We start from the raw sequence: 27,706 nt of genomic DNA on the forward strand, positions 1-27,706 counted from the left end.
CACCACAGGCGAGAGGTGTTGTATATATATATATATATATATATCTTACTATTTTATTAAAAATCTTCCCCCTTTACTAACTAATTTTGGTGAAGCCTAAAATGAATTTACGTTAATATTCTTTTTTCTATTCACACTAAAAATAATTCCAAGGTTTATTAGTAATTTTACAAGCGAAACAATCAATGATCTAAAGTTCGAGACTCAGCTGCGGCATATTATTATGAATTTTTCTCATTATTAATTTTCTCTGGTTGTTTTATATAAAAAAAAATATAGTTTTCTTTTGTCCCACATCTTAGAATTGATAACACTATGATCAAAGAAGCTTCTATAAATATTTTAGGCCAACAATGTTAAAAAATATACCTTTCTTAGTTTTTTTTACTAAGATAAGTATAATATTAAATTAAATTAGTTTTTTTCATCGGGAAGTCGTAAGAGTGACACTCGAAAATCCAAATAATTCAGATTTTCAAATACCCAAATAATTCAGATTTTCAAAAGTCAGTACTTTACCCTAATGACTCTACTTTAGTATTTTAATGCTAAAATACTTTAATTAATATAATTTCATTATAAATGGTCAATGTGATTTCAATGTATTATATTACACACGTGATGCGTGTGCACAATCACTAGTATATATATATAATTTAGTTTATAATTAAATAAAAAAGAATTCAACTCGTCTTTAAAATACGTAACTCATTTATATACCACTAATTTAGTTTATAATTAATTAAATCAAAAAGGGTTCAACTCATCTTCAAAATACGTGACTCATTTACGCTTTCGTTACGCCACTCTGATTCCATATTTGTCCTTTGTCTGGTCCAATCAGACTTAATCTCTCTCGATCTAAGAATCCAATTCTCAAACTCGTTTTATATCTCTTAAATAAACTCATAATGCATGTGACCTTATAGGTTCTCGGTTATGTTGGTCGTCCATAATTAACTATTAATTATGGGACGATCATGAGTGACACCTAGTAGTACATCATGATCCCCAATTATTCAAAAAATCATAGGTTGATCTTAGAACTACTTCAAAATCTTTCAGCAAATACAGTAAGTCGTGTCATGTTCCTTTCACTCGTTTTATACCCACTTTGTTTAGGACATGATTTATATATCAGTCTCCACTAGGTTGACTACGTCACACCTAGTCCAAGTAATACTTCCTCGTTCTACGAATTCAAATTACTTGTACATGTGTACAAGAGTATCATATGCTTAACATGTAATGTTTTGACTAAAAACTTTGAGTAATAATCCTAATGAGTGGTCATAGGATATACGTCTCCTCGCAAAGAGCGATGAATCCTCTATAAGCTATCTAAACACCTTTGGGCATTTTGACTTATACCCCATCATTCCAGGTCCACACCTCCAAGGAGATGCTTGCTTGAGATGTGAAAGTATAAGTCTCCATAACCAAGGTGATTTGTATACCTCAAGTCGAAAGAAACTTGCACTCGAGCTGCAGTAAAAGCTTCACAGATATATCTATATACATGTAGAGAATCATATGAAATTTTACAGCAAGTCACTCCAATGAACTAGTTATCATAACTAGCATCCACATTTAACTCTCAACATCTCAATATCCCCAGCTAGTGAGAAACAGCTACTTGGTTAGACCAAGGAGTATATAACCCGTTCTAGTCTATCAAAATCGATGATGTCTGAACTCATCAATTCATTGACTAGGGAATATGCCAATACATTCATAATTGCACATGTGGAGATACTCACAAGTTGTGATCCAATCACAAGTTCTCTCATGCTATGAATCATATCGCGGATATTCAGTACGTGATTTTAAGATCCAATCATACACATAAAGAATGTGCATCCAAATAGTGAATCTATATTTATCAAATAAATAGTAAAATCATAAGGCGATTGCCTTATAACATCCCTCAAAAACTAACAATATTCATGTATTTATTTCTTGTTTCGAGTTATATCTTGTTATTAAGTTGTATGAGATTTCTCACCTCCGGATTGTTTCGAGAATAAGTGTTTTTGATAATGGAGAGTGTGTTCGTGTGTGGATTCTTAGATTAGTCCCCTTATCTTGAGATGGATATCAAGTAAATCCTTTTGTTAACATTGGGAGCTTGTTTGGAGTTTATTCGTTGCATCAACATCTACGAAGCGAGCAAGTGAGCGAGAAGAGCTATTCATCCTCCCTCTAGCTCAGAAGTATCCCAACAAAATTTTAGCCTTAGTAAATGCATATAGACTAGAAGATTTTGATAATTTAAAAATTGAAAGCACAAATAGAAAAATTGAAGAATGAATATGCATGTGAAAATTTGAATATACTTCGAAATTCAAAATTTAAAAATTATGAAGAGTTTAATTGGTATTTTAGATTTTACAAGGGTCAAATTAAAAAATTTCTAAAAAACATATACAATGAAAATTTTGTATCAATCTAGTAGGAAATAATGTATTTTGGATATCAAAATCTACTTAGCTCAATAAATTAATTTCTATATATGTTAGAAAATCAATTTGCTTGATTTATTCTTTTTGGTAAAATTAGTTATTTTGTCAACTTTTTTGTTATATTTGTTTTCAAAATTTTATCTATGCAAAATGAAAATATTATCTACTAATAGAATACTCTTGGATTTTTTTCGGTTAAGTTATTTTATATAATTTTTTAAAGAAAATTGTATGTTTAAAATTTAAAATATTTACAGACTTATTATTGAAAAAAAAAAAATTTTGCGATGAAACATGATGTTCTCTATTGTAATATATTTTTTTGAATACTATCTAAATTAGTACAATTTTTTGTCGAAAATAAAATTTTTATTAATAAAAAGTTATCGCACATTATTTTTTAAAAGATTCCTGGATCTAGGAATTTAATAACTTTTGTAACTCATTCCTAATATTTTTCTGAGCTTTCAAACAGTGTAAAAGTTTTTTCTGTCTTTAACAAAGAAGATTTTTAATGAAACTATTTCAACGTATTGAACTAATAATCATCTAAATTATAATCAATTAAAAACTATAACCTTTTTTTATTTTTATATTATTATTTATTTTAATTATGCTTAACTAATAAGTCCAAAAGATCTAAAAAGAAATTAATTTTTTTCAGATAATTCATCGTCTTTTTATTGGTCTAAACATGCCAACACAAATAAATCGAACCAAATTAAATAGTATGAACAATTGATATTGAGTTGGAGTTTAAAAAATTTCTATGATATTCAAATTCGAAACTCAAAAATATAAATAATTATAACTTAAACTCGATTCCAAATAAAATTTGAGTTTGGGTTTGAGTGGAGTTTGATTTAAATTTTTCGAATTTGATTCGAACATAATTAATTTATTGTTCAAAATGATTTAAATTTGAGTTTGACTCACGACCTACTTATCGACAATCGAATATAATATAATATTGTAGATTAGAATTCAGCTTGAAAAGTTTTTGAAACATATTTGGGTTCTATTCGAATTTAATAATTTTTAATATGAATTAAATATTTTTTAAACGGTCACGAAACCTTACGAGTCTGCTTGATTAGTTTACTTGATTATAATTTGTAGACTATTAGGGTATCCGTAACGCTACATCGTTGTAACACCCATCGCCTCATCAAAAATTATGGGATCCATTGTCACATACTCATTATAACAATCTCATTCTTTCATTCACATTCCTTTTAACATTAACACTCATTATTTATGCGTCTCACACTCCACTTAATTATCTTAAAATTATATCATATTAAATAAATATATTTTAAAATATTTAAATTATTATTATTATTTTTAATAATAATCTTACTTTTAAAAATATAATTTTATTATTTTTCAAAAATAATATTATTTTTTAATATATTTATTAAATAAAATAAATGTTTGTGAAAAAATGAAATTATAAAATTGGAAAAATAAAATTACAACTGAGCGGCTAAAATTATAAGGTTAGGAAAATAAAATTATAAATGAGGGGTTAAACTTACAAAGTTGAGAAAATAAAATTTATTTTAAATTATCATCTAATTATGAAATTAAAATGCAACATTAATTTACATAAATCATACTATTATGAAATTAAAAATAATATATAAAATATTAATTCATGAATTATTATTTGTATTATCCTAAGATATTTCGGAAATAAAAATAAATTAAAATGGAATGATACGTTGCTTTAAAGTAAAGCAGTTTGTTAGAAAGCAACTGATCTAAGTAATGTTATTCTATATAAAACAATAAGTTGATACTGTTTTATATAAAAATGCTTTAAGGTGGAACATAAAAGTGCATTTTAAAAGTCAAATTATAGATGGACAACATCATAGATAAAAAGCATACTCTTTTTAATTTTCTACTGACTAATAAATGCCAAATTGCTAAGGAGATCTTAATATTTTAAATAATTCATTTTAATTTTAAAAATTAAAATGGTACTTTTATTTATTTAAAATGATATTTTTTTAAAAAAAAAAACAAATTACTTGCCAAGAGAAGGAAAGTGCAGATGGAAAGGCATCGGCCGCCAATTGTTAATTACGCAACTTTAGGGGAGCATATGGGAAATTTGCTTCAGCTAAGTAGGGCCGCCCATTTCCTAGGGTTTAAGACTGCGCAATGAATCTCGGCAACGCTTCTCTCTAGCCTCCTCTGTGTCTTCTGCTTCATTGCGAAACCCTACTTCGACTCCGCCTGCTTCGATCAATCTGGGATTCAGCAAGGGAGTGATTGCTGAGATATGGATCGGTACCAGAAAGTGGAGAAGCCGCGGCCAGAGTCGGCGGCGATCAGCGAGAACGAGATCCGCATCACCTCGCAGGGACTCATCCGTAACTATGTCAACTACGCCTCCAGTCTCCTTCAGGTGTCCTCCTCCTCCTCTTCTCCCTTGATTTTTGTTTGTGTGGAGTTTGGATGTGCTTTTGGATTTTTGTTCTCTTTCTTCGTCGGATGCATTTGTACGTCACATTCTTCTTTGTCATTTCTTGATCTCGGAGTCGTATCAGAAATCCTAACGATATTTTCTGGTAATCTACTTCATATAGTTGAAATGGTTGGTACCTTTTGTGGACAATTTGGGGTTTGTTCAGGATGGGTTTGGCCGTCTCGGTATCCTTCGTAATTATTACTATGGACATTGATGACTCTGTATAGGAGGTTTGCTAATGTTGGTGGCAAGGAGAATTGAGGTTGTGGTGTTCTTAATTATTGTCTCTTGTGATAAACGAGGAAGACCTGATTTTTAGTAGCCATAGATTCCTGGGGAAGATATGATAGGTGCCAATTAATGGAGGAACAAAATACTTATTTTCTGCATCTTAACTTTAGTTGATCTTCTTCCGTTAGAAACTAACAAGAATAACTTGCATACTTTTTGGGATGGGTTATCAACAGCGAGGACCAGGTGTTTGTGTTCCTTTTTTCTATGCCAGTTAATATGTTAATTTGCCCTTAGTTATTCTAACAATTTCTTTTTAGCTGAAATATCAACCCCACATTAATATGGATTTACCTGACTGCTATAGCTACATCATAATCCCTCTGCAAATTATTTGAGGAAATCCTATCATTCACTGACGTGTAAATTTTCCCCTGTGAAATGAAGAAGAGTACAAATTCATCAACTGGAATAGATCTGAAAAGTTGCTGTATACATGATATACCGTGTTGATTACTGAAGTTACTTCAAAAATTGAGAGTATAGCTTCAATTGATCCTTTGTGAGATTGGGAAGCATATCGTAGTGACTTTCCAGGAAGCTTTTAGTCGACTAAACCCTTCCAAAATGAGGAAATGTTTAACGTTCTTAACTTCGCCACAAACTGGAATTATGTCAATCTAGATTAACTTACATGAAAGCCTACTATACTCTTCTTATGGTAGTCAAATACTTTCTCTGGCTAAGTTAAATGGTCATGGGGTCTCTAACAATTTTAAATAGTGCAGCTATACAGTACTTTCTGAACTCTGATATTGAACTAGCTAAATGATGAGCTTTTTTCTAGGAAATTATTTTCTACATTTGTTTGTGTTTATCATGGATTATTTATATTTTATTTCATGTTTGTTATCCTTTGAGTTTGACGTTGCAGAAAATTTTCTATGTGCTTGTTTATTTTTCATCCTCTGACTTTGTTGATATATTGTAACTTCTATTAATAATTAATGTGGGTTTCCATACAGGAAAGAAATTTGAAGGTGATTGTGTTGAAGGCAATGGGAATGGCAATCAGCAAAGCTGTAGCTGCTACTGAAATTATCAAGGTCGAGGTTTTACTTGTTTGTCATTTTGTTGACAGGTTTATCAATTTAGCTTTTCTTGACCTGTACGTCTAGCACAGAAATGGAATCCGCATTTACATCAAGATGTCTCGATAAGTTCCGTCAGTATCACTGATGTTTGGGAGCCTATTGAAGAGGGTTTGGTTCCGTGAGTCATTTGGTGAACTTCTTTCCTTGATATAATGAGTCTTTTCAGTAGGTCTGTTGGTAATATATTCCTGCATAGTCTTGTTACAGGTTGGAGACGAAACGTCTTGTTTCAGTGATCTCTATAACTTTGTCAATCATAGAGCCTAAAAAGAAGACGCCAGGGTACTAACATTTCATACATGCCATCTTAAACATAATTCTCGAGTTGAGTGTACTAGGAAATTTGCATGTAAGGTTATATTTACTCCATTCTTAGTTATCAAGCACCCGCACAAGTTGAACAGCCAAAGCGTCAACAGAAGTCTCAACAATTACAGCAGCCGCAGCAGCAACAACAACAACATCGACAAACATTAGGTCAACTTAATCAAGGTACTGAGATTTGGAAAATAAAACATTGGTGAAACAATGGCAGATATAATTATAACTACGGGTATCATATGTGTTTTGTTTTACTTGCAAAAGATTCATATGGGCGGGAGCGCAGTAGGGGTAGTGTAAGAGGAAGGGGCTGGGCAAGAGGTGGATATGGTGGATATAACAATGATCAGGGTGGGTATTATGGGTACCGCAACAATCAAGGGGGGTACAACGGTGGGGGCTACAATGGTGGGGGCTACAACGGTTTCAGCTATAATCAAGGTGGATATGGTGGCTACCGAAGCAATCAAGGTATTTTAATTTTCTGAAACTTCTTGTATATGTCTCACTGTTTAATACTTCTGTTTATAGTCATACATGCTATTATGAATTCTATATGTACTTCCATATGTTTGTTCCGATGGATTGTATTCACTACAGTATGATTATGTATATTACAAGGTATAGTAATTGATCCTTCTTAGCTTCTTTTTCGTTTATTTTAATTGATCTTTTTTAATTCACTTTTTTTCACAATAGAAAATGGTGGATGGAACGCAAACTGGAGCCGAGGTGGTGGGTCAGGTAGAGGTTGGAATTCCCGTGGTAAGCTCAGAATGATTAATTTTGTTCTACATTTATTCAGAAAACATATTTTGGAACAATTTTAAGGTACATAATCAATCCTACTCAAGACGACTCAAATTAGCTAATATGATTAAATAAATCTAGAATTTACTAAAAAGTTAATTGGTATGAAATGTAGTAGTTTGAACACGAATTTGTTTAAGTTAGATTTAACTTTCTTGTAGTCAAGCAGATGTTGCAAATAGACAATAGTCTTGCTATTGCCAAAAGATTCTACTAGTATTGGAATTGGCTAATCTTAATCTAGATTGGCTAAATAGTAGTTATGCTATGTTAAAAGTTCATAGTTGTATTGCTCTCTAGTCTAGTGTTTCATTTGTCATTCTAGTTAAATTTTTTTTGCAGCTTCTACTTGCCTGTTGTCTTTTAAGCTCGATAAGAATATGATTATTGTTGCTAGGTTCAACCTCAGTACAGAGTATATCGCCCATGTAGTTATTATGTTGATAGGCACATAAAGGACCTTGGATGCATTAAGCTATTTATTTCAAAGGAAAGTTGAGCCTAGAATTAAACTGGAAGCAGAACCGACAGAGAATAATTTCATTGTCATGATAGGTATTTGTAAATTCCTATTCAGAGATGAATGTTGTGGGCATGCCCCCAGATGTTCCATTGTTTCTGAAACCTTCTATTCGCTTACCCATCCAATGAAAGCCGCTATTCAGTGGCTGTAATTTTTCTTCTTGGCTTCAGATTTTCATTCAGATTCTTTATTGATTCAATCTCTTGACACAATAGGTGCAGGTCCAGTCTATGGAGGAGGATTTGGAGGTGGACCAGGTGGTGGTGGAAGGAGTGGCAATGTCAATGGCGGCGGCAGAGGTTATGTTCGTGGGCGAGGACGGGTAGGTAGCCGTGGAAGAGGAGGATACTAGCTTTCCTTGGTATCCATCGTGATCAACTGTCCACTGTCCAGGCCAATTTGAGTTTTAGATAATAGGCGCCCGAGCTGAGTGCGTTCAAGAACATGTTTTCATAATATTCAGATTCGTCATCCATTTACTCGGTTGTAAGTTTAGCTTCGCAATCTTGTTGAAGACTCATTAGCATTTTACGCACGGTGTGAATGTTTCCGATTACGCCAGTCAATTCTACCAACATTCGTTGTATTTGAACATGTAATTGTTGAAACCCCATCTGTTTGTTTGTCCCTGGCATCTTTCTTTAACTGCCGACTACGGAGGGAGAGCTGGTGTAAACAATGGTAGAGACTGATTTAGATATTGAAATTGTGGCTTGTTTCTAAGGATGTTTTGATAGCGGAAGGGAAGTGATTTTTTTTTAATAATTTGGGTTTCATTCAATTAATGTTGGAGGTAGACCTAAAATATTTATTTTTAAATTTTGTATTAGCTTGAGAAAATCACATATTAATTGTAGTAAAAAATTATTAATGCTATGTCGAGACATCTTTCATCATCAGGTTATTTGAAAAAAAAGTAAATCATAAAATTAATTTATAGTGAAACATGTGTTTATCAGTATTTGATCTTTGTCTTATTATAATAAATTTGTCTTATTATAATAAATCTGTCACATTCTAGCCAATTGAATATTTCGTAAAAACGTATTGATAATTCAAGGACACATTGTATGACTTTTAAAGTGTGTTTAGATATATAACTGCATAACTAAAATTATGAGGAATAATATTAATATTGTTTGGTTCAATTTAAATAATATTATAACTTAATTTAATATTTATCATATTAACCTTTGTTCAATAAGTCAAGAGGACAAATTAAGAAAAAAATAGAGATCCAAATATTAGATATTGAAAATGTTGTATACAACAAGGAACTTATTCAAATCACATCCTGATGCAAAATTGAGAAATGTGGGGAGTTTCAACGATAATTGAGAAATCAAATTTCAATCTAATTCATCACGCAAGAGGTAACAAAATTTATGATAGTGGTCTTGCTTGGTAATCAAATTAGTAGCACTGGACCAGAGGAAAATGACAGCAAGAGACAAGATTAGCAATTAACCGACCAAGGTTATGCAAATGATACTCCATAAGCTCGAACAAGATCCAGATTGTTGTGGCTCAACCAAGAACAGCAGCTGAAGCTTTCTGGTTCTTCAATAGAAAAAAATCAGTAGCTGCAAATGATTAGCCAATGTAGAGAGTATGATCAGTCAAATCAATAGGGCATTTCTGGATAGGAGGATCATTCAAGCATGTAGAGTTCATGAATAGATGAATCTAAAAATGTTCCATATCTCAAATGGAGATCGATCTCGTCATAAATAAACAAATAAAAATATATTCATCCACATGTATGTGTTCAATCGATGAAAAAACCAACAAAAATCATACATGTCAGAAATCAGGCAGTTAGATCTTAAAGATCACGGTAGTTAAGACCACACTCGATTTTAATTTAAAGAGATCCAACTATAGGATCTTCCAAATGAGCAAAAAGGAAAAAATGAAAGAAAAACAAAAGACACAAAGAATAAGAAAAAAAAAAATCAAAGATCGTATGCTTTCCGCCGCCCAAGATCTGGTATACGGGCTTCTCCCTACCAAAGAGGCGGAAGACCTTGGACTTGGCGGCCTCCACCGCTGTCACCCCCTTAGATTTCTCATCTCGGATGACAAGGAATCATTAGCGCCATGGAATTTCTCCTTTATCTGATCGAGATGTGTGTGTGGCTGGTCTATGTCAAACCTTTTTTTAAAAAAAATTATGAATATAACTTTTTCTTATCTTGGTTATCCTTTTTTTTTCCTTTTATTTTCATAAAACCAACTTTTCCTCATTCTCCTCTCACTGCTCCCTCCCTCGCCGTAATGAGCCCTCTCTTGTCGCACCCTCCCTCATCACGACAAGCCCTCTCTCTCCATGACCTCCCTCATCGCGATGAGCTCTCTCTCTCGCTCACCGCACTCTCCTGCAAATCTAGGTTTTCTAGCCTTTTCTCACCATGCCCACCCTCGTCACGATGAAGCTCCCCACGTGTTGACCGCCCTCCTCATTCGTCGAGACGAAGCTAGGGTTTCACTGCGCCTCTCTCCCTCGAATTTCACGTGCAACTTCAACTTCAAATTCAAGATCAAATTTAAATTTAGAGAGAAAGTTAAAAAATACATGGAAAGAGATATACTAGTTTTTGGATTATTTAAAAATTAGTGATAATAATTACACATGTTATGTTATTTCAAGATTTTATGTGAGTTCAAGTTGAAATAATAGTGTTGCAAGGGGTGTATTGAATTTGAAACATATGTTATCTAATATGTTGTGAATTTTGTGAAATGTGGAGCCATGTTTTCCCTCTTTATTGGTATCATATCAAACGTATTGTGATTTCTTATTAATTGTCAAGCAACTTCTTGACTCTGTACAGATAGAAAAACTTGAACAAGAAGTAGCACAACTTCTTGACTTTGTACCAACAGGTAAATACGCTCGCCCCTAATGCTCCCACCAACCCGTCCCAAGGCCAACACGAAGGAGGTAAATCACGAGAAAACTTAAAAAGTGGAGCGAGAGAGGACTGAAAAACTTAGATTCACGGGAGGGCATGGTGAGAGAGGATTTGTCCTAGTGAAAGAGGACTCAAAAAACTAGATTCACACGAGGGCACTAAGAGAAATAGAGAGGGGGCCGTGAAAGGAGAATGATGGGAGGAAAATTTGATTTTATGAAAGTAAAGGGAAAACAATAAGAAAAAGTTATATTCAAAATTTCTATTAAGCCACGACAAAAGGTCCGCTTAATAATTCTCTATACAAGGTGACAAAAGGTGAATATGCTCACCCCTAGTGCCCCCGCCAACCTATCCCAAGACTAACACGGAGAATAATAATTCTCTATACAATGGTGGCAAAAGGCGAATACGCTCGCCCCCAATATCCCCACCAATTTGTTCTAGGGCCAACACGAAGGAAGTAAATCACGGGCGGCTACTAACCTTTGAAATAACGACTAACACATAAAGGAGACATTTATCTCGGAATAATTCTCTATACAATTGGTGGCAAAAGGCGAATACGCTCGCCCCCAGCGCCCCCGCCAACCCGTCCCAGGGCCAACACGGAGGAGGTAAATCACGGGCGGCTACTAGCATTTGGAATAGTGACTAGCACATAAGGGAGACATTTATCTCGGCTTTGTCGAAATTCGAACCCCAGACCTCATTGATGACAACAACTCATGTGCTAGTCACTAGTAGTTCAGATCCTCTGTCCCTATTTTGTTGGGACCGAAAAGTAGCTAGAGGGGGGTGAATAGCTCTTCGCGTGTTCGTCGTCGGCGTTGCTCGTTTCTTCAGAGATATGCGGCGGAAATATAAGAAACAAAAGCATACAACGCTAACAAGGATGGTTTACTTGGTATCCACCTCACAAGAGGTGACTAGTCCAAGGATCCACACCTACTCACGCACCCTCCACTATGAATAACACTCCTTTATGGTAACTACCAAAGGCGGAGAAGCCCTACAATACTCTCAATACAAGAAGAAGAAAGGGAAATACAAGATAAGCAAAAGCTTACAAGATGTGCAATAAAAACCTTAACCCTAACTTCTTCTTCTTGTTTTTGATCCGTCTCTTGACTTGGAAAAGCCTCCAAGAATCTTTAAGAACTGGCGATCTGGAGCTTGGAGAGAGCTATGGAGGTGCTGGAGAGTATCTGGAGTGAATCGGTGAAGTTCTGCTGAAGGAAACGCTCGCCTGCAGCTAAATACGACGCCAACAGTCGGATCCCGATCGATTGGATTGCTCCCAATCGATTGGGGAGGCTTTGGATCGATCAACCGATCGATCCAGAGTGCCTCTGTGCTTTCTGGAATAGCCTGGATCGATCGGCTGATCGATCCAGGGCTTATCGCGCACAAACAGCAGCTCCCAATCGATCCACTGATCGATTGGGACCTCTGGATCGATCCACGGATCGATCCAAAGGGGTTCTGTTCGTGGGGACTCACCCGATCGATCAGCTGATCGATTGGGCATGATCCAATCGATCGGCTGATCGATCCAGATCTGCTGGATCGATCCACTGATCGATCCAGATCTGCTGGATCGATCCACTGATCGATCCAAATCTGCTGGATCAATCCGCTGATGAATCCAGATCTGCTGAATCAATCCGCTGATCAATCCAGATCTTGGTTTTTGCCCAAAAGCAAGTCCAAAGCCCCCTAAACCAACATCCAGTCAACCATAACTTGTCGGTACATAAAACCTAGCATCCGGTCACCCTTGACCAGCTAGGACTCTCTCACCAAGTGTCTGGTCAATCCCTTTGACCCACTTGGACTTTTCTCCTCTTGCCAAGTATCCGGTCAATTCCTTTGACCTACTTGGACTTTCACCAGATGTCTGGTCAACCTTGACCCATCTGGATTTCCGAGTGCCAAGCATCCAGTCAATCCTTTGACCTACTTGGACTTCCCAACGCCAGATGTCCGATCAGCCTTGATCCATCTGGATTTTCCCCGTGCCGGGCTTCACTCACCAAGACTTCCAACTGCATAGTTTCACTCACTAGGAATTTCACCTGGCTTCACTCACCAGGACTTCCAACTTCCTAGCTTCACTCACTAGAACTTTCACCTGGCTTCACTCACCAGGATTTTCTCATCTGCCTAACTTCACTCACCAGGACTTCCAACTGCCTAGCTTCACTCACTAGGACTTTCCTCTGCCTGGCTTCACTCACCAGGACTTCCAACTGCCTAGCTTCACTCACTAGGACTTTCCTCTGTCTGGCTTCACTCACCAGGATTTCCTTACTGCCTAACATCCCAGTTAGGACTTCCCAGTCAAGTATCCGGTCAACCTTGAGCTACTTGACTCTTCTTCAACCAACCTGATCAGACCTTGATCAGAGGGGAATTGCACCAAACAATCTCCCCAAATGAACAACTGCATTGTCAAACATCGAAACACAAACCAAGACTCAAGCTTGGTCAACCAGGTCAGCCTTGACCTGAGAGATATTGCACCAATACATTTCTCTCTGTCCCTGTGTCCCACTGCCGATCGGATGGACCAGATTACATCTCAAGGATGTCTTGCACATCACGAGGATCCTGCACACATCTTAAAGATATCATGATGCATTGAGATATAATCTGGTCCGTCCGATCGACAGTGGAATACGGAGATAGAGAGAAATGGGGACAGAGAATCTGAACTGAGTCACTAGACCCATCCAAGGAAACTAATAATTCTCTATAGAAGAAAACAAGTAAGGTGTGCAGATAATATTCCTCATATATATTCTCACTTCCCACTTCGACCAGCTTAAAACACAATATTAACAAAAGTAAACGGCCGCAAAATTTGGAGTAGTGCCTGCTTAAAACACAATATTGGCCTCATTTAATCAAACACCTTGTCTTGTCTTCCAGCCAAAGCATGAGCTGTGCTCCCGATGAATCGCTATTGCGCGGTGCTCTTCGCCTTCGCGGCGATCCGTGTGCTCTCGGCCGTCGCCGATCACAGCTTCATCGATCCTTCCCGTGTCATCCAGCTCTCGTGGCGTCCCAGGTAACGAAGCGATTCGTGCCCCGTCCCTCGGTTTTTACTCCTCCTGTTCGCCCTTCCCTTAGATCTGCGAATTTTGTTTAGGGCGTTCTTGTACAAGGGTTTCCTCTCCTATGAGGAATGCGAGCACCTCGTTGCCCTGGTGAGTAAGATCTCGTTCCATAGTGAAATCTTTCTTGTTCGGCAAGATCTCGCGTTTCCAATGGTAGCGTTTGCTGTGAAACCAGGCGAAGGATAAGTTGGAGAAATCGATGGTTGCGGACAACGAGTCTGGCGAGAGCATGATGAGCGAGGTGCGGACGAGCTCGGGCATGTTCCTCGAGAAGCGGCAGGTAATAGAACACTCTTCTAAAGCCTAAGGAGTTCAATTTTCTTCTATAGTAAGGATTTCAACAACAACAACAACAACAACAACAACATTTGAAGTAGCTTGCAGACTTGGGGTCATATGTGAAAATTGAAATATCTAATTCTAGATTAACTTCTTTATTAACTCTAGAAATTAACTATTTATGCTTATCATGGTTGCTCCTAACAATCTAAATTGATTTCCTTTGCATAAATGGTGAACAAAAGCCATATATTTGAAGTGAATATAGAAAAAGGTTACTATACATTTAAGTTGATGGTCTATTGCAGTGGTATGGTTAGCCCTAACATCGAGTTCTCTTGTTTGGGGTTGCTCCTAACAATCTAAATCGATTTCCTTTGCATAAATGATGAACAAAAGCCGTATATTTGAAGTGCATATAGAAAAAGGTTGCTATACATCTAAGTTGATGGTCTATTGCAGTGGTATTGTTAGCCCTAACATCGAGTTCTCTTGTTTGGGGTTACTTAGAGCTAACTACCAAATTACTAACCATGAATCAGTGTTCTACTTGGTAGTGCAATATTGCTGCTAGATGGTTTTTTCATTTGGATTAGTTGGGTCTGTAAGGGTCTGGATATCTAAATTATCAAAAATAAAATAAAATAGCCAATCATAATGAGGGGGAAAGAAAAAGATGGTGATGTTGTATCACATTCTCTGATTGAGAAACTGGATTGGCTTATAAGATTTGTATCGGTGCATATATGTAGCAGTTGACTGACTCAATTAATTTTGAGATGGAGGTCATGTAGTGTAAGAAAATTATTCTAGGAACTTCCACTTCTTTGAGGTCATATGAGGTGTTTGAGCAGGGTGTTTGAGGGAGGTCATATGTAGTGTTTGAGTTCATATGCTGTTATCATAGCATTTTCCATTTGCCATCAAACTCAGCTGGTTGACTGATGAAGGTACCAATTCTTTAAGTTGCTGGGCATTCTCGTAGCAAGATGAAATTTTGTCAGTCAGTTAGCTTTGGTGCTCTGGAGAAATTAAGTGCATGTGAAAGAGAATTTGCATAGTATTAACATGTCTAATTTTTTACGTTGAATTTTAAAGGATGAAACTATTGCGCGAATCGAGCAGAGGATCTCTACCTGGACTTTCCTTCCAGAAGGTAGTTCAATACCTTTCCCTTTTCTGCAATACTTCTTTTGAACCATTCACCGGCTTCACTGTTAACTATCCTTGATAAATCAGAAAACGGGGAAGCAATGCAAGTTCTTCACTATGAGCATGGTGAAAAGTATGAACCTCATTTTGACTATTTTCACGACAAAATCAATCAACAACTAGGTGGTCATCGAGTTGCCACAGTGCTAATGTACCTGTCTGATGTTCGAAAAGGCGGAGAGACTGTCTTCCCGGATTCAGAGGCTAGACCTCAATAAAATTTCCATTTAGTCAAATTTACTCTTCTATTACCAACAACATCGTGTGTAATTTGCAGGGGAAATTGTCTCAACTGAAGGATGACTCTTGGTCTGATTGTGCAAAAAATGGTTATGCAGGTAATTTGGTCACCAAGTTCATTCAAATTCACATCTTCTAATACTTTTAGAATGCTTATACTTGCGCCGCGGAAATTATAACACTACTTTGGGAGCAAAGTTTGGTGCATGCAATCTCGTTACATTCACTAGAAACAGTATGTGTCTATACTTGAATACTTCTATAGTCAAGGATACACGACTTATCATGCATTATCTAATTTTATGACGATTTTCGCTACTTTAAACACCAGTTATTGTGCATTTTCTGACTGTATGCTACTTTGTTTTGGCTGCAGTAAAGCCTGAAAAAGGCGATGCTTTGCTTTTCTTTAGTCTTCACCCTAACGCAACAACAGATCCAAAGAGCTTGCACGGAGGCTGTCCTGTCATAGAAGGCGAAAAGTGGTCCGCGACAAAGTGGATTCATGTGGCATCATTTGAGAGCCAAGAGGTGAACGGGTCAGGTACGGCATGTGAGGATGCGAATGTTCTCTGCCCCAAGTGGGCTGCGGTCGGAGAGTGCACAAAGAATCATCTCTATATGGTAGGATCCAAGGATTCTCTCGGATTCTGTAGGAAGAGTTGCAATGTCTGCACATTGTAGCTAATGTTTCATGTGGTTGGGTGTACATTGTGTCGTTATTCTTCAATTTCAGAAACGTTACTTCGGTCAGAGAAACGTCTTTTCTCCTACCATGTGATGAATTGAAGTTCACCTAAGAGTGTTTCTAAAAGAGATGTTCACTAAAGAAGTGAAGAAAACGTATACAATACAATAGTTACAATAGGAAGGGTGATCACTGGGAGCTGACTGAAAACCAAAGAGATCAAGAACTATACACTTTGACAATGCAGTATGTTCATGCGTGTTAGCAAATGGAAGAGGCTCTAGATAGAAGGGTGTTTAAAGCATTGGTACTACGATGGATGGTGATCGAACCGGAGTGAAATGTCCCACCGAGATATGAATGAACCATCATCATTGTGTGTTAAAACTTCTTATTTCCCTGAGGAGTCAAGCATATGCACAAGGTTACATTTTGGAAATAGTGAGGGAGGATGGCATCTCACAATCTTGTTGCTTCATTTGACCTCGAGGCATCTCAAGTCCGAGAGCGACCCTTTGATTTTTTTATCACTTGAATCAAAACCGACGCAATCCTCTCTGCCATGTGATGCTCCATAAATCTCTCGCGCACCCTCTCATAACCTTTTCTTCCCATTGTCAATCTTCGCTCAACATGTGTGGCGAGTTTTACCATGTTCGTAGCGAGTGGGATTACGCCCTCCTTTCCGACAGGATGTAATAAACCTGTAGATCCATTCACAACAATTTCTGTGGTTCCACCTGCAGCCGTACCCTAAACATAAGACAGGTAGTAAAAGTCAAGTGCAATCACAAGAACAAAAAGGTTTTCCAGACTAAAAGGGGAACATGAGAAATCCTAAATCTAAGATCTTTTACCTAATCAAAAGGTCAGAAGACTATGGATTCATGTGACAGACATCGTAGCATGGCATGTAAAAGATTTTCGACTCCGAGTCGAAGTCATAGAACTGACCATGAATTTGAATCCAAATTTAATAATGGTAAATAAGACTATCTAACATGGTTATTTTACAGACCCTACCTTACAGAAAGAAAAAAATTTGGGTCGAATGAAACCTCCTTTTGACAGAATGGATCTTGATCGGACAGCAGTTTATTCATACACACTAAGCTATGGTTTATGCAAATGGATATGTTTATCATTGAGTGTTCAATATTAAGGCCTTCATTTTTTTTCTTTAATTGGTCGCCATTAAGGTCAACTGTAATGACCAAGAAAAAATTGGCCATTATATGTTGTTAAAAAAAAACTACCATCAATGAAACAAGTCAACAACAAATAATTATCAAATTGACACAAATGATGGGCTGGGCTTTAAATTTTAGCAATATTTGACAACTACCATGTTTTTTATCTATAAATATTGAATAATAGAAATATTATCTATAGAGAGTGACATACCAATACTGGCAATTTAAATGCCATAGCTTCTATGGTTATCCTCCCAAAGCACTCTCCACGGGCCTGATGAGAAGAAAAAACAACACATGCTTTGACGATATCAAAACGAATCTCATATCTTTTTAAACTAGCAATTAGACTAATCCGGGAAGTGCATTCCAAATACCTGAGAGTTCTGAACCAGCACGTCGATTGCAGCCAAGTATGGTGCAACTGTTAGTGTTTTGTTAACAAAATGAACACGGCCCTCGATATCTTTACTCTGAACAAACTCACGGAGTTCTGTTTCAAATTTTGTCTGAACATTCATATCACTTCCAACTATAACTGCATGCATCGATGGCACTCGGAGCTTCTTCTCTCGGATGATTTGGAGGCTTTCATAAAATGAGCGAAGAAATAGATCTTGTCCTTTCCCACGGGAAACGCCTGCAAGGTGTCCAAATGACCACAAAAATAAATTGAAAATGAGACATTACGAACCAAAACAGAGCTTTCCACAAGTTGCACAAACCCATTTCCAATTAGCAACTGTCAATGATGACTATAGCCACAACATATATAGCCAAATGCGAGTTACAAGTTCTGTATACAAAAACTGTAATGTGTACATAAATGAACAATCATCTGCAAAATTAGAAATTGAATTAAAGGTTTAAAGCATGTAACAGAAGGAAAAGTCGATCAATAACCTTCAGGCATGAAAACCAAAGGGAGTGAAGTTCTATGTCAATAACACAAGATGTTGGAAATGCTGCATAGCTTAAAACTTATGCCCAAATAAAAACTAGTGCAAACCAAAAAGTCAGATCTGCAGACAGCTGGAAAATGATTGAATTTAATCCAGCTAGTATCAATAAAATACTTTTTCTATAAAAGGAAATCAGAAACAAGACTTTACTGTTTATTATGGCAAATATAAGATCTTCACTCCGAACTCCAAGAGATTCACGTATATGCTCCCTAAGAACTCTTTTTGCAACATTGTCTTCAGCAATCTCCATCAAATCTTTACTATTTCCTAGGTGAACAACATAGGTCTCTGGCATATTAATCCTACAATAAACATAAAAAAATGAGGAAAGAGTAGATAACCGGAGGGAAGAGAGATGGTAAACTACCTCATTTTGTTGCAGAAGAGAACACTAACTAGAAAGGAATATCAGCAGTCGGTGGGTTACAGTAATCAGGTTAACTATTATTTTCTGCTATTCATTTGATGCATATTTATGTATCTTAATATCATGAAATAGTCTTAAAAATGAAATGCAGTCAACCCCAAAACATTTGTAAATTTTAGAAATCAAAAGTTTGTTCTTCAGTGAAGAAGAGCGATAAATATTAAAGAGGCCACAATAGAAAGAACAAACACTTATCTGCAGTGACATGATTGCATCCTATTACAAAATACAAAGATGGAAGCTGGATAGTGAAACCATTATATCAAAAAAATAATTTAGGGGAAAAAAAGAACCAGCATATATTTTTTTTTTATATAAATTTAGATATCTAAAGTTTTTCCTCATTGCAGAAGAGCAATAAATACTAAAGAGGCCAGAACAGAAAGAACAAAATCTGTTGCCTACAGTGCCTAGATTGTGTATCCTAATACAAAGACAAATAGGGCTGTAAATGAACCAAGCATTCATGAATAAGCTTGGTGCTCGGCTTGATAAGAGCTTGTTTATCTTTGTTTAATATACATAAGATTAATTAAACAAACAAGCTTGAACAGCTCGTTAAGCTAAACAAACAAGTTTGAACACATATGTGTTCAGCTCGTTAACGTTCGTGAACAATGTTCACGAACAATATTCATTAATAAAACTCTTTTCAATATGCTAAATAAACAATAAAATAAAATAAAATAAAATAAATAAATAAATTTAAATTATCAAGCTCAATAATCAATCAAACAACTAAAAGTTTCAAACAATCAAACAAGTTTAAATTGAGAGCTTGATACATTTAAATGAACCAAGCTCGAACCAAGCTCGCACCAAGCTCAAGCCAAGCTTGAATTCAGAGCTTGATAACATCTAAACGAACCAAACTCAAGCCAAGCTTCAAACAAGATCAAGCTCATAAAAAATAAACCAAGCCAAGCTTGAACACTTATTTTAAAAGCTTGGTTCATTTTAAGCTCGGCTCGGTTTGGTTACCTTATCAAACAAGCTTGAACACCCAAAGCTCAGCTCGATTCGACTTGTTTACAACCCTAAAGACAAATGCAAAGCTGGATAGTGAAATTAAGCAATTAATGATTTTAAATAAAAAAAAAAAAAGTTTACTATTTAGGTAACATCTGAATGAACCAACGTACTAAATGCTAGGGTTAAAGATGTGGACAAATTTGCACAAGATATAGGCACAAACTGGTAGCATTTGTGATGGAACTACTGTATTTCTGACTACTTTAGAGTTTAAACAATCAAGAATCCTACTCTTCCAAGTCGACTGATAGTTGAAACTATTTTCAATTTCCTGTAGAAAACATCTGAATGCACAGAAAAAATACTAAATGACAGGACGATAAGATGTGAACATATTTGTACAAGATAAAGGGAAAAAAGAGGCAACATGCGAGGCGGAACTTATTGCATTTCTAACATACTTTAAACGGTCATGAGTCCGAGTTTTCCAATATTCAGTTGTTGTTTGAGAGTCGATCATAGCACCGGCAACAAAAGGAAGATGCTTCACATATTCTAATTTGAAATAATGTCCTCTCATTTCATGTATCCACCACAAGATTTTTGGAACAACTTGTGGAATTTGTTCCTTGAGAATGCCATCAAGCCACTTTCCAGCAACAGCAGTGTTCAAAATAACCAAATCAGCTTTAATCGCAGTGTCAATGGCCTCTTGTCCTTTTGCAGAAAATACCTGACAAGTTGCCAAATACAAGCCTATAAATATAATACAACTAAATGAGGTAATAAGAAATAGAAAACTTTTTTTTTTACCAAAAAAAAATTAGGATGCCAGAATAGTATCCTTTATATGTAGATGGGATACATAAAAATACCTAAGATAGAATTTAACCATTAACTGGAAGAAAATGCAATTAGTTTTAAGATTAACTGACACCAATTCATTGTAAGAATAATGTTCCCAAGAATCCCAAACCATGTTATTCGACATCCAAAACATGGCATGCATTCCCATTTCAGATTAAGTGTAATCGCATACATGTGATCAGCCAAGAAATCAGGTTACCAAGTAGAGTCACAAATATGGTGGAAACTAGGCATGTGGTGTTAAGAAAGATAAATCTGGATAGTAGGACTACATGAATATGACACACACTACAAGAACAAATTCTGATCAAATATGTTGGTTGGTGTTGTACTACCTGTACTCCCCGAGTTAGCATCTTATGCTCCAGACTATATGTCACTTCATTCTTTTCTTCATATTTTGGGTAAGTAATCCATACCACATGGGAACCAACATTTCTCAAGAGAAATGCCAACTCCATTAGCAGCAACGGTCCTCCTGAAATAAAGCCTTTGATGAAAAACATTTCAAATGTGGCAATTTCCCATTTGTTTGTGCTTTTATCACCATAACGACCAATGAGTTGAATGGAAATTAGGTTATCACATCCCAAATGTTTTTATAATCATGCACTTCTGCATAAGCAGGCTTTCATGAACATGCATGAATTTAATGCTGCTTTAGTGACTTAGATCATCTACTACTTCTACTATAAGATAATAAAAAGCAGAAATAATGCTAAATCAACCTTAAAGAAGAATGTAGAATGAAAATTACAAACAGAATGGTAAAACCCTGGCCCTAGGGATACGTTCTACACCATTGACTATAATCCAAACAAAAATTTCATTATTGGATCAAATAAATACCACTGCCTCAATCTTTAACTCATTATAGAGAATGCACTTGATATATAGCACTTCTTTTACAAGAAACCTTCTCTCACTCATTGTATTTCTTCTAATAAAATTATCCTCCATGGTTTCCACATGTTTCAAAAGAACAGACGCATTACATTATATGTAAAAGAAATGGTTTCTTGGGTCCAAACAACATTATTTAACCTAGTTGTTTCTTGTTTTATTGTCACAACATAACCTGAGGCAATTAGTTTTATTATCTTTCCCATGAATCAAGAGCATTTTAGTGTATATAAGTTTGAGATACCAGCAGATTCCATTTAACTCACCAATACATATTTAGATTAAAATGGAAGTTTTAAAAAGTAACTTTGGCCTTAGCTTGATGGAAAACTTCCGAGATCCAATGATATTTTTTTGATGGTACACTATTATTGTTCTTGAATAATGTTAATTACTCCATTATTTCAAGGAATTGGCTTCTCGAAGCTTTCTGTGACACCTCATTGATATCTTCAACATTTTGACAAACAACTTAGGCCTCATTACCAAACAATAAAGTACTAGTTTCTAGTTCAAGCTCGTTGACAATAGTACCAAGTCACTTCAAAAACTTAATACAAGGTCAAAACCTCTGTGTCTACAGCCATAAAAGGTCCAATTTTCAGTAAATCCCAACAAGTTTATGAAATACAATTTCTGTCCTGTCTAAACACCTTTCGGAATCATCTCATTCGACCCATTGTCTGAGTTGCTTCAAACATCAAATCAGGAGGCCACAGAGGTGAGAGTGTGAAATCTCATCCCTTTCTATAATGCAGAACCGTTATCCGGCATCTCTACCGAAATACAGAAATAACAAAGGAGGAGAACCAGAAGATCAGAAAAGCCACTTTAAGGAAGGAATTTCGCACAAGGCGTCATAAAAAGGGTTCAATTCGAACTACAGACGCTGATTAAGTCGAAGAAGAATCACAACCAAACAATCAAACCCCAAAAGAGGGAAGAAGTTCAAATATTCGTTATATGTATACATATACAAAAGCATTATTAATTACCCGAAAGAGAGAGTTCATGGGAGACGAGAAGGACGAGTTTGCTCTTCATGAAACCGAGAGGGTTCTTCCGGGCGCCGACGCGGGCATCTGACTGTCGCAGGATCTGTGTCCGGTCCACAGTCACCGGCTGTCCATTCCGGAGGGAATCACATGGATCTGAGTTAGTGCGGAGGAGGAAAACGAGGGCGGTGGAAACGGAGACGACGAGGAGAAAGAGGAGGAGGACGCGCTTGCTGTGAGGGATCCATCCGGCAGTCGTTTTCGCCATCGCGAAGAGGAAGGAAGGTGCACGAGGATCGCTTCAGCCTTCAGTGGGGATTCCTCTCGCCATCCTCCCCCTCTGCCGCTGGTGGCGAGAGCAGCGCTGTCAACATCTGCGACGATTTGGAGCCGCTTCCACGGCTGCCGATCAAGGGCGACAGCTGTCTCACCGACTGGGTCGATGGAAACTTTTCATTTCACCCCTCGAGTTTGCTTTATTTTCGAATTTACAGAGTTCTAAAAAATGTTTCCAATTCGAGTTTCCTTTTTATTTTAAAATACTTTAATACTTTATAAATTGTCCCAAGTTTAATAGATTTTAAATAGAAAATTAAAATAGCATCCCTAATTATTTATATTATAAAAACTATCAAAATAATACTTAATTTATAATTTAATATCCTTTTGCACTTTTAGATCAGCTTTAATTAAAATTGTTTCTTTCATCTGGTTCAATTGAAACACTTTCGGTTGGAAAATTGGTTTTGAGCCAATAATTCAAATGATAATTTAAGAATATTTATTTTAAAAAAAAAATTGGATTAATGAAAAATTAATTATTAAATTGATTCTAAATAAAGTCCATCATACTATTAAAACTGAACCCGTCGTGTTTTGGATCCTACGAGGAAGTATGTAAAACCTATCGAGCACACATATGCACGGGCATTGTGCGCTTTAAGAGTATTCACAGTGGTTATAGTCCATTAGAGCTCTTTTGTTATCATGTCTGCGCCACATCAAAAGTTAAAAACCTCATACCTCTTTTCATTATAAAAAAATATCTCAACAATTTCTTCATGGGTCCCACACTTTTCACTATATATAATTCTCATTTCTCCTCCATATTTTACATTATACACCATTAATTTTTTATAAAATTTAAATTTATAAATTGCTAACATGAAACTTCATGATCCCATATTTTTTAAACTTCCAAATCATATATATTTTTTCCTAATTAAAAAAACATCTCTAATATTATATTTAAATTACAAAACTTATTTTAATTAAAAAAACAGTGAAGGAGCATCAGGTGAAATGGTGGGAAGGAGCTTATTCCATACTACCACATCCATTCCGAAAGAGCTCCCACTGTGGAAACTCTAAGACGCATTTTGTACTTAGCGTGTACACATCATCATCGCACGGAGCTCCACTACGGATGCTCTAAGACGCATTTTGTACTTAGCGTGTACATATCATCATCGCAAGGAGTATAAATTGGCTCTTGGTTGATATGACACGATTTGAAAATCAAGTGGGCTTAGTGTGGATTAGCGATATGATTTAATTTGAATCGTTGAATTAAGATAGATAAATGTTCATCCAAATAAGAGAGCATAAGTATCCTTAAGATGACTTAATCTCAGTGGTTGAATTCAAAATGGAAGACACATGCATCTAGGTGAAGGGACAAAGTGCTATTTCAGATAAGACTGTATTTGAGTCATTAATTTCAAAATAGATGAATCAAGCCAAATGAAAGCACAATGTGTTCTTTGGCAAATGATGTGATTTAGATGTCCAATTCAAGTTCAACTAATGATTGAATAAAGAGGTTCCTCAAATCCTACACAAAGTATGAATAATGCCTCCTACTTTCTCATTCATTCATTCATTTAATTTAGAATACAAATACAGCATTCCATATTTACATTCGGTAGAGTTTAAGAAATTTTTTCAGGTTGGAGGTCTTGTGTTATGCAATGCTATTATCGGAAGATAAAATTGTTATATTTTGGATGATAATCATCGTATTATGTGAATATCGTGTGTGAGACTAATTCCTTTTAAAAAGATAAAATTCAATTTTAATCTCGACTTCACCTAAACGGTATTATATTATTATTTTGTCCGTGCTCAAATTACATCACCTTCATCCGCTCCAACACTTTCACTAATATAATCAAATCAAATTTTCTTATAATGCTTGATTGAGCTAATTCAAATCTGTTGGTATAGGTTGCACTAATAATTTATTTTTGATATATGACAAATAGGTTAAAGTTAGATGTGGTGTTTGTTTAACCTTTCTACCAAGTGTGCAGGAGTTGACTGGTCTGAAGGATCTGACATCAAATTGAAATCTAACTAGGTCCGTGGGACCCGATAGCTGGTGCAAAGTCTAGATAGGCTGCGGGACCCGATATCTGGTGGGAAGTCCGGTTGGGACCACGAGGCCTAACAATCGGTCGAAATTCAGTTAGGTCTACGGACTTGACAACTGACGGGAAGACATAGTAGGTCAAAGGCAAGTTAAGTAACTGCAGTTGGTAAGTGAAAGTAAGCAATTGGAGGAAAGATCCAGTGAGGGCACATTTCTCGTTGAGGGAACTGTAGGCGTCGGTTCAGCTTAGGTCCATTTGGGAAAACATAAGTTAAGACATTGACTAAATCCTGGTCTCGAGGAAATAGAATCTAATTACTACTACTATTTTATTATGTTATGCTAACTCTGTTTTGTAGGGTAAATATATTTTTTATTATCTGGACTAATCTTTTTGCAGGAAAAAAACTGCTGAAGAAAAGGAAAATTCGGGCACCCGGACCAGGCTAGCCCGGGCGCTTAGAGTTGGTCCAAGCGCCTGGACCCAAAAATTCATCCAAAAGCTGATGTGGTGCGCGTCAACTGGTCGAGCCACGTTGTCCAGGCGCCTGGAATGGGTGCTTTCAACCAGGAGCTTCAGAACAACAACTACTACAAATTTCTCTCTTGCATGTTGCTCCGAAAAAGCTCTGACGACACAGAAAGGCAGCTCCGAAGTTCGAAGAATGAGAGATTCTTATTTCCTTTCTGTTCGTCGGTAACGATTTCAGTTCTTATACTCAATACTTTTGTAATACTTTTGCAAACTATTAGTGGATTGCCCAACGAAAGCACTCGACGAGTGCGAGCCTTAGAGTATGAGTCGTCGAAAGCTCCGAACCAAGTAAAACTTTGTTTTGTTAGTATTATCTTTTATTCTTTTGTTGCGTATCTATATTTAGTCACGATTTTTTCGATGAACGCTATTCACCCCCCGGCCCTCTAGTGTCTTTCTGATCATACAAGTGGTATCAGAGCCGATACCGCTCTGAATTGGTACAACCACCAATCGAAGGTGGAGAAACCCTTGCACAATTTCCTCTTCCTCTTTACAAAATGAAGATTAGGATCAGAAGGAAGAGAGTGAATATCTGTAGACTTGAAGATCACTTGATGAACACTTTTTCAGTTTTTGAACAGTAGTTGTTTCTTCAAGCTCTAACAGTAGCTTTTATAGTTTTCCCGACATCAGTCGTGATATACATATCAGTCGACTGATGGGCTTCAACGGCACTAAAGATTTGATGAGATTTTGAGCCGCCACTTCATAACGGTCATCTACCAGTCGACTAGTACTAGTATCAGTCGACTGGTGCTTGACTCCAATCTGTCTGCCGACCTTCTGTCAATTCTGTATCTTGGTATCAGTCGACTGGTGTGGGTACCAGTCGACTGGTACCTTATATCTTTGAAATTTACAGAAAACGTCCAGTTTAAGATATACATTATTTTACACACTTGAAATACTTCCTTAGCTTAGACTTCATGCCTCCAAGCACCTTCCCTCAGTCTTGTGCCCTTAGGATGCTTTCGTCTCCATGACTCCTCATCCTTGCGCTTGCCTTCAAGGGCTACTTTGGCTTTGTCATGCTAAGTCTCTATTTTGCCAATAGATCGCACCTCCGAAACTTTCCTTGCCAAGTCTTCATACTTGGTCTTCTCTTCATATCTGCTTACTCAATACTTATGTTAGATCACAATTAATGTCCAACTTAAACTAATTTAATCAAACATCAACAATGAGTAATGTCTTGAGCAAGATTGCTCCAACATAAAGGACATCCTCAACGGGATCCATACAATCAGCTATCAAATGGAGAACCAAGATTTGATAAGGTATGCTCTAAACGCGTTTCCTCGAAATACACTATGGGCATCTATCGTGGATGCCTACAAAATCTCGAAGAATTTATCTAAATTAAAACTAGATGAGTTGTTTTGTGAACTTGAACTCTATGAACAGACTAACTCAAAGCAGGTCAAGAAAGGTATTACACTCTTTACAGGTCCCTCAAAAACACAAGAACAAATTAGAACCAGAATCTGAATCTAGCTTAAAAGATGAAGAAGAACAACTCGTGAACATGGTTAGAAAAATGTTCACAAGAAGAAAGAACAATTTTTCGAAGAAGGACCTACAAAAGGTAATCAAATCAAATGACACGAAGGCGAAGATCACATGCTATGAGTGTAACAAGAAAGGACACTACAAGCACAAGTGTCCAAAGATAAATGACGACAAACCTAAAACAACCAGAAGGAAGAAAGCACTCAAAGCGACGTGGGATGAATCATCTTCAAGAGAATCAGATGTTGAAGATCAGAATCATCACAACTACCTTGCACTGATAGTATCCAAACCAGAATCAGAAAGCGAGTTGGAACAAGACGACGAGTCTAAAAACGAATCAAGCCATGAGTCTGCACTCATTTCCGAAGGTTCGAACAAGGTATCTTTTATCTTAACCTCTAAATTTTTTAGAATAACTGCATGTTTGGATAAAAAATTAATTAAACATGAAAAATAAACTAAATCACTTCTTGAGGAAAATCAACGCCTAAAGGAACAAATTAAAAATAGAAATCCAAATCAAGATA

General features: G+C 36.4%; 3 protein-coding genes across 3 annotated transcripts; 2 read left to right on the plus strand and 1 right to left on the minus strand.

Moving 5' to 3' along the window:
- Window positions 1-4,608: 4,608 nt before the first annotated feature.
- LOC122042156 (TATA-binding protein-associated factor 2N-like) lies at window positions 4,609-8,607 on the plus strand. The gene is made up of 8 exons (XM_042602133.1): window positions 4,609-4,878; window positions 6,198-6,278; window positions 6,356-6,444; window positions 6,534-6,608; window positions 6,703-6,818; window positions 6,912-7,118; window positions 7,347-7,412; window positions 8,196-8,607. Exons 1-8 carry the CDS (start codon window positions 4,753-4,755, stop codon window positions 8,330-8,332), a joined length of 897 nt encoding a protein of 298 aa, XP_042458067.1. The 5' UTR covers window positions 4,609-4,752; the 3' UTR covers window positions 8,333-8,607.
- A 5,194-nt stretch (window positions 8,608-13,801) lies between these two features.
- LOC122042157 (probable prolyl 4-hydroxylase 7) lies at window positions 13,802-16,562 on the plus strand. Its single transcript, XM_042602134.1, has 7 exons — window positions 13,802-13,968; window positions 14,050-14,107; window positions 14,193-14,297; window positions 15,395-15,452; window positions 15,536-15,711; window positions 15,786-15,846; window positions 16,125-16,562. Exons 1-7 carry the CDS (start codon window positions 13,853-13,855, stop codon window positions 16,430-16,432), a joined length of 882 nt encoding a protein of 293 aa, XP_042458068.1. The 5' UTR covers window positions 13,802-13,852; the 3' UTR covers window positions 16,433-16,562.
- A 248-nt stretch (window positions 16,563-16,810) lies between these two features.
- Window positions 16,811-23,210, minus strand: LOC122042155. Its single transcript, XM_042602131.1, has 7 exons — window positions 22,759-23,210; window positions 21,196-21,338; window positions 20,455-20,726; window positions 18,742-18,896; window positions 18,007-18,269; window positions 17,841-17,903; window positions 16,811-17,189 (listed from the first exon to the last, which is right to left on the minus strand). Exons 1-7 carry the CDS (start codon window positions 23,024-23,026, stop codon window positions 16,932-16,934), a joined length of 1,422 nt encoding a protein of 473 aa, XP_042458065.1. The 5' UTR covers window positions 23,027-23,210; the 3' UTR covers window positions 16,811-16,931.
- Window positions 23,211-27,706: the final 4,496 nt, after the last annotated feature.

Source organism: Zingiber officinale, chromosome 2A (assembly GCF_018446385.1).
Source record: "Zingiber officinale cultivar Zhangliang chromosome 2A, Zo_v1.1, whole genome shotgun sequence".
In the NCBI taxonomy this organism is placed as follows: Eukaryota; Viridiplantae; Streptophyta; class Magnoliopsida; order Zingiberales; family Zingiberaceae; genus Zingiber; species Zingiber officinale.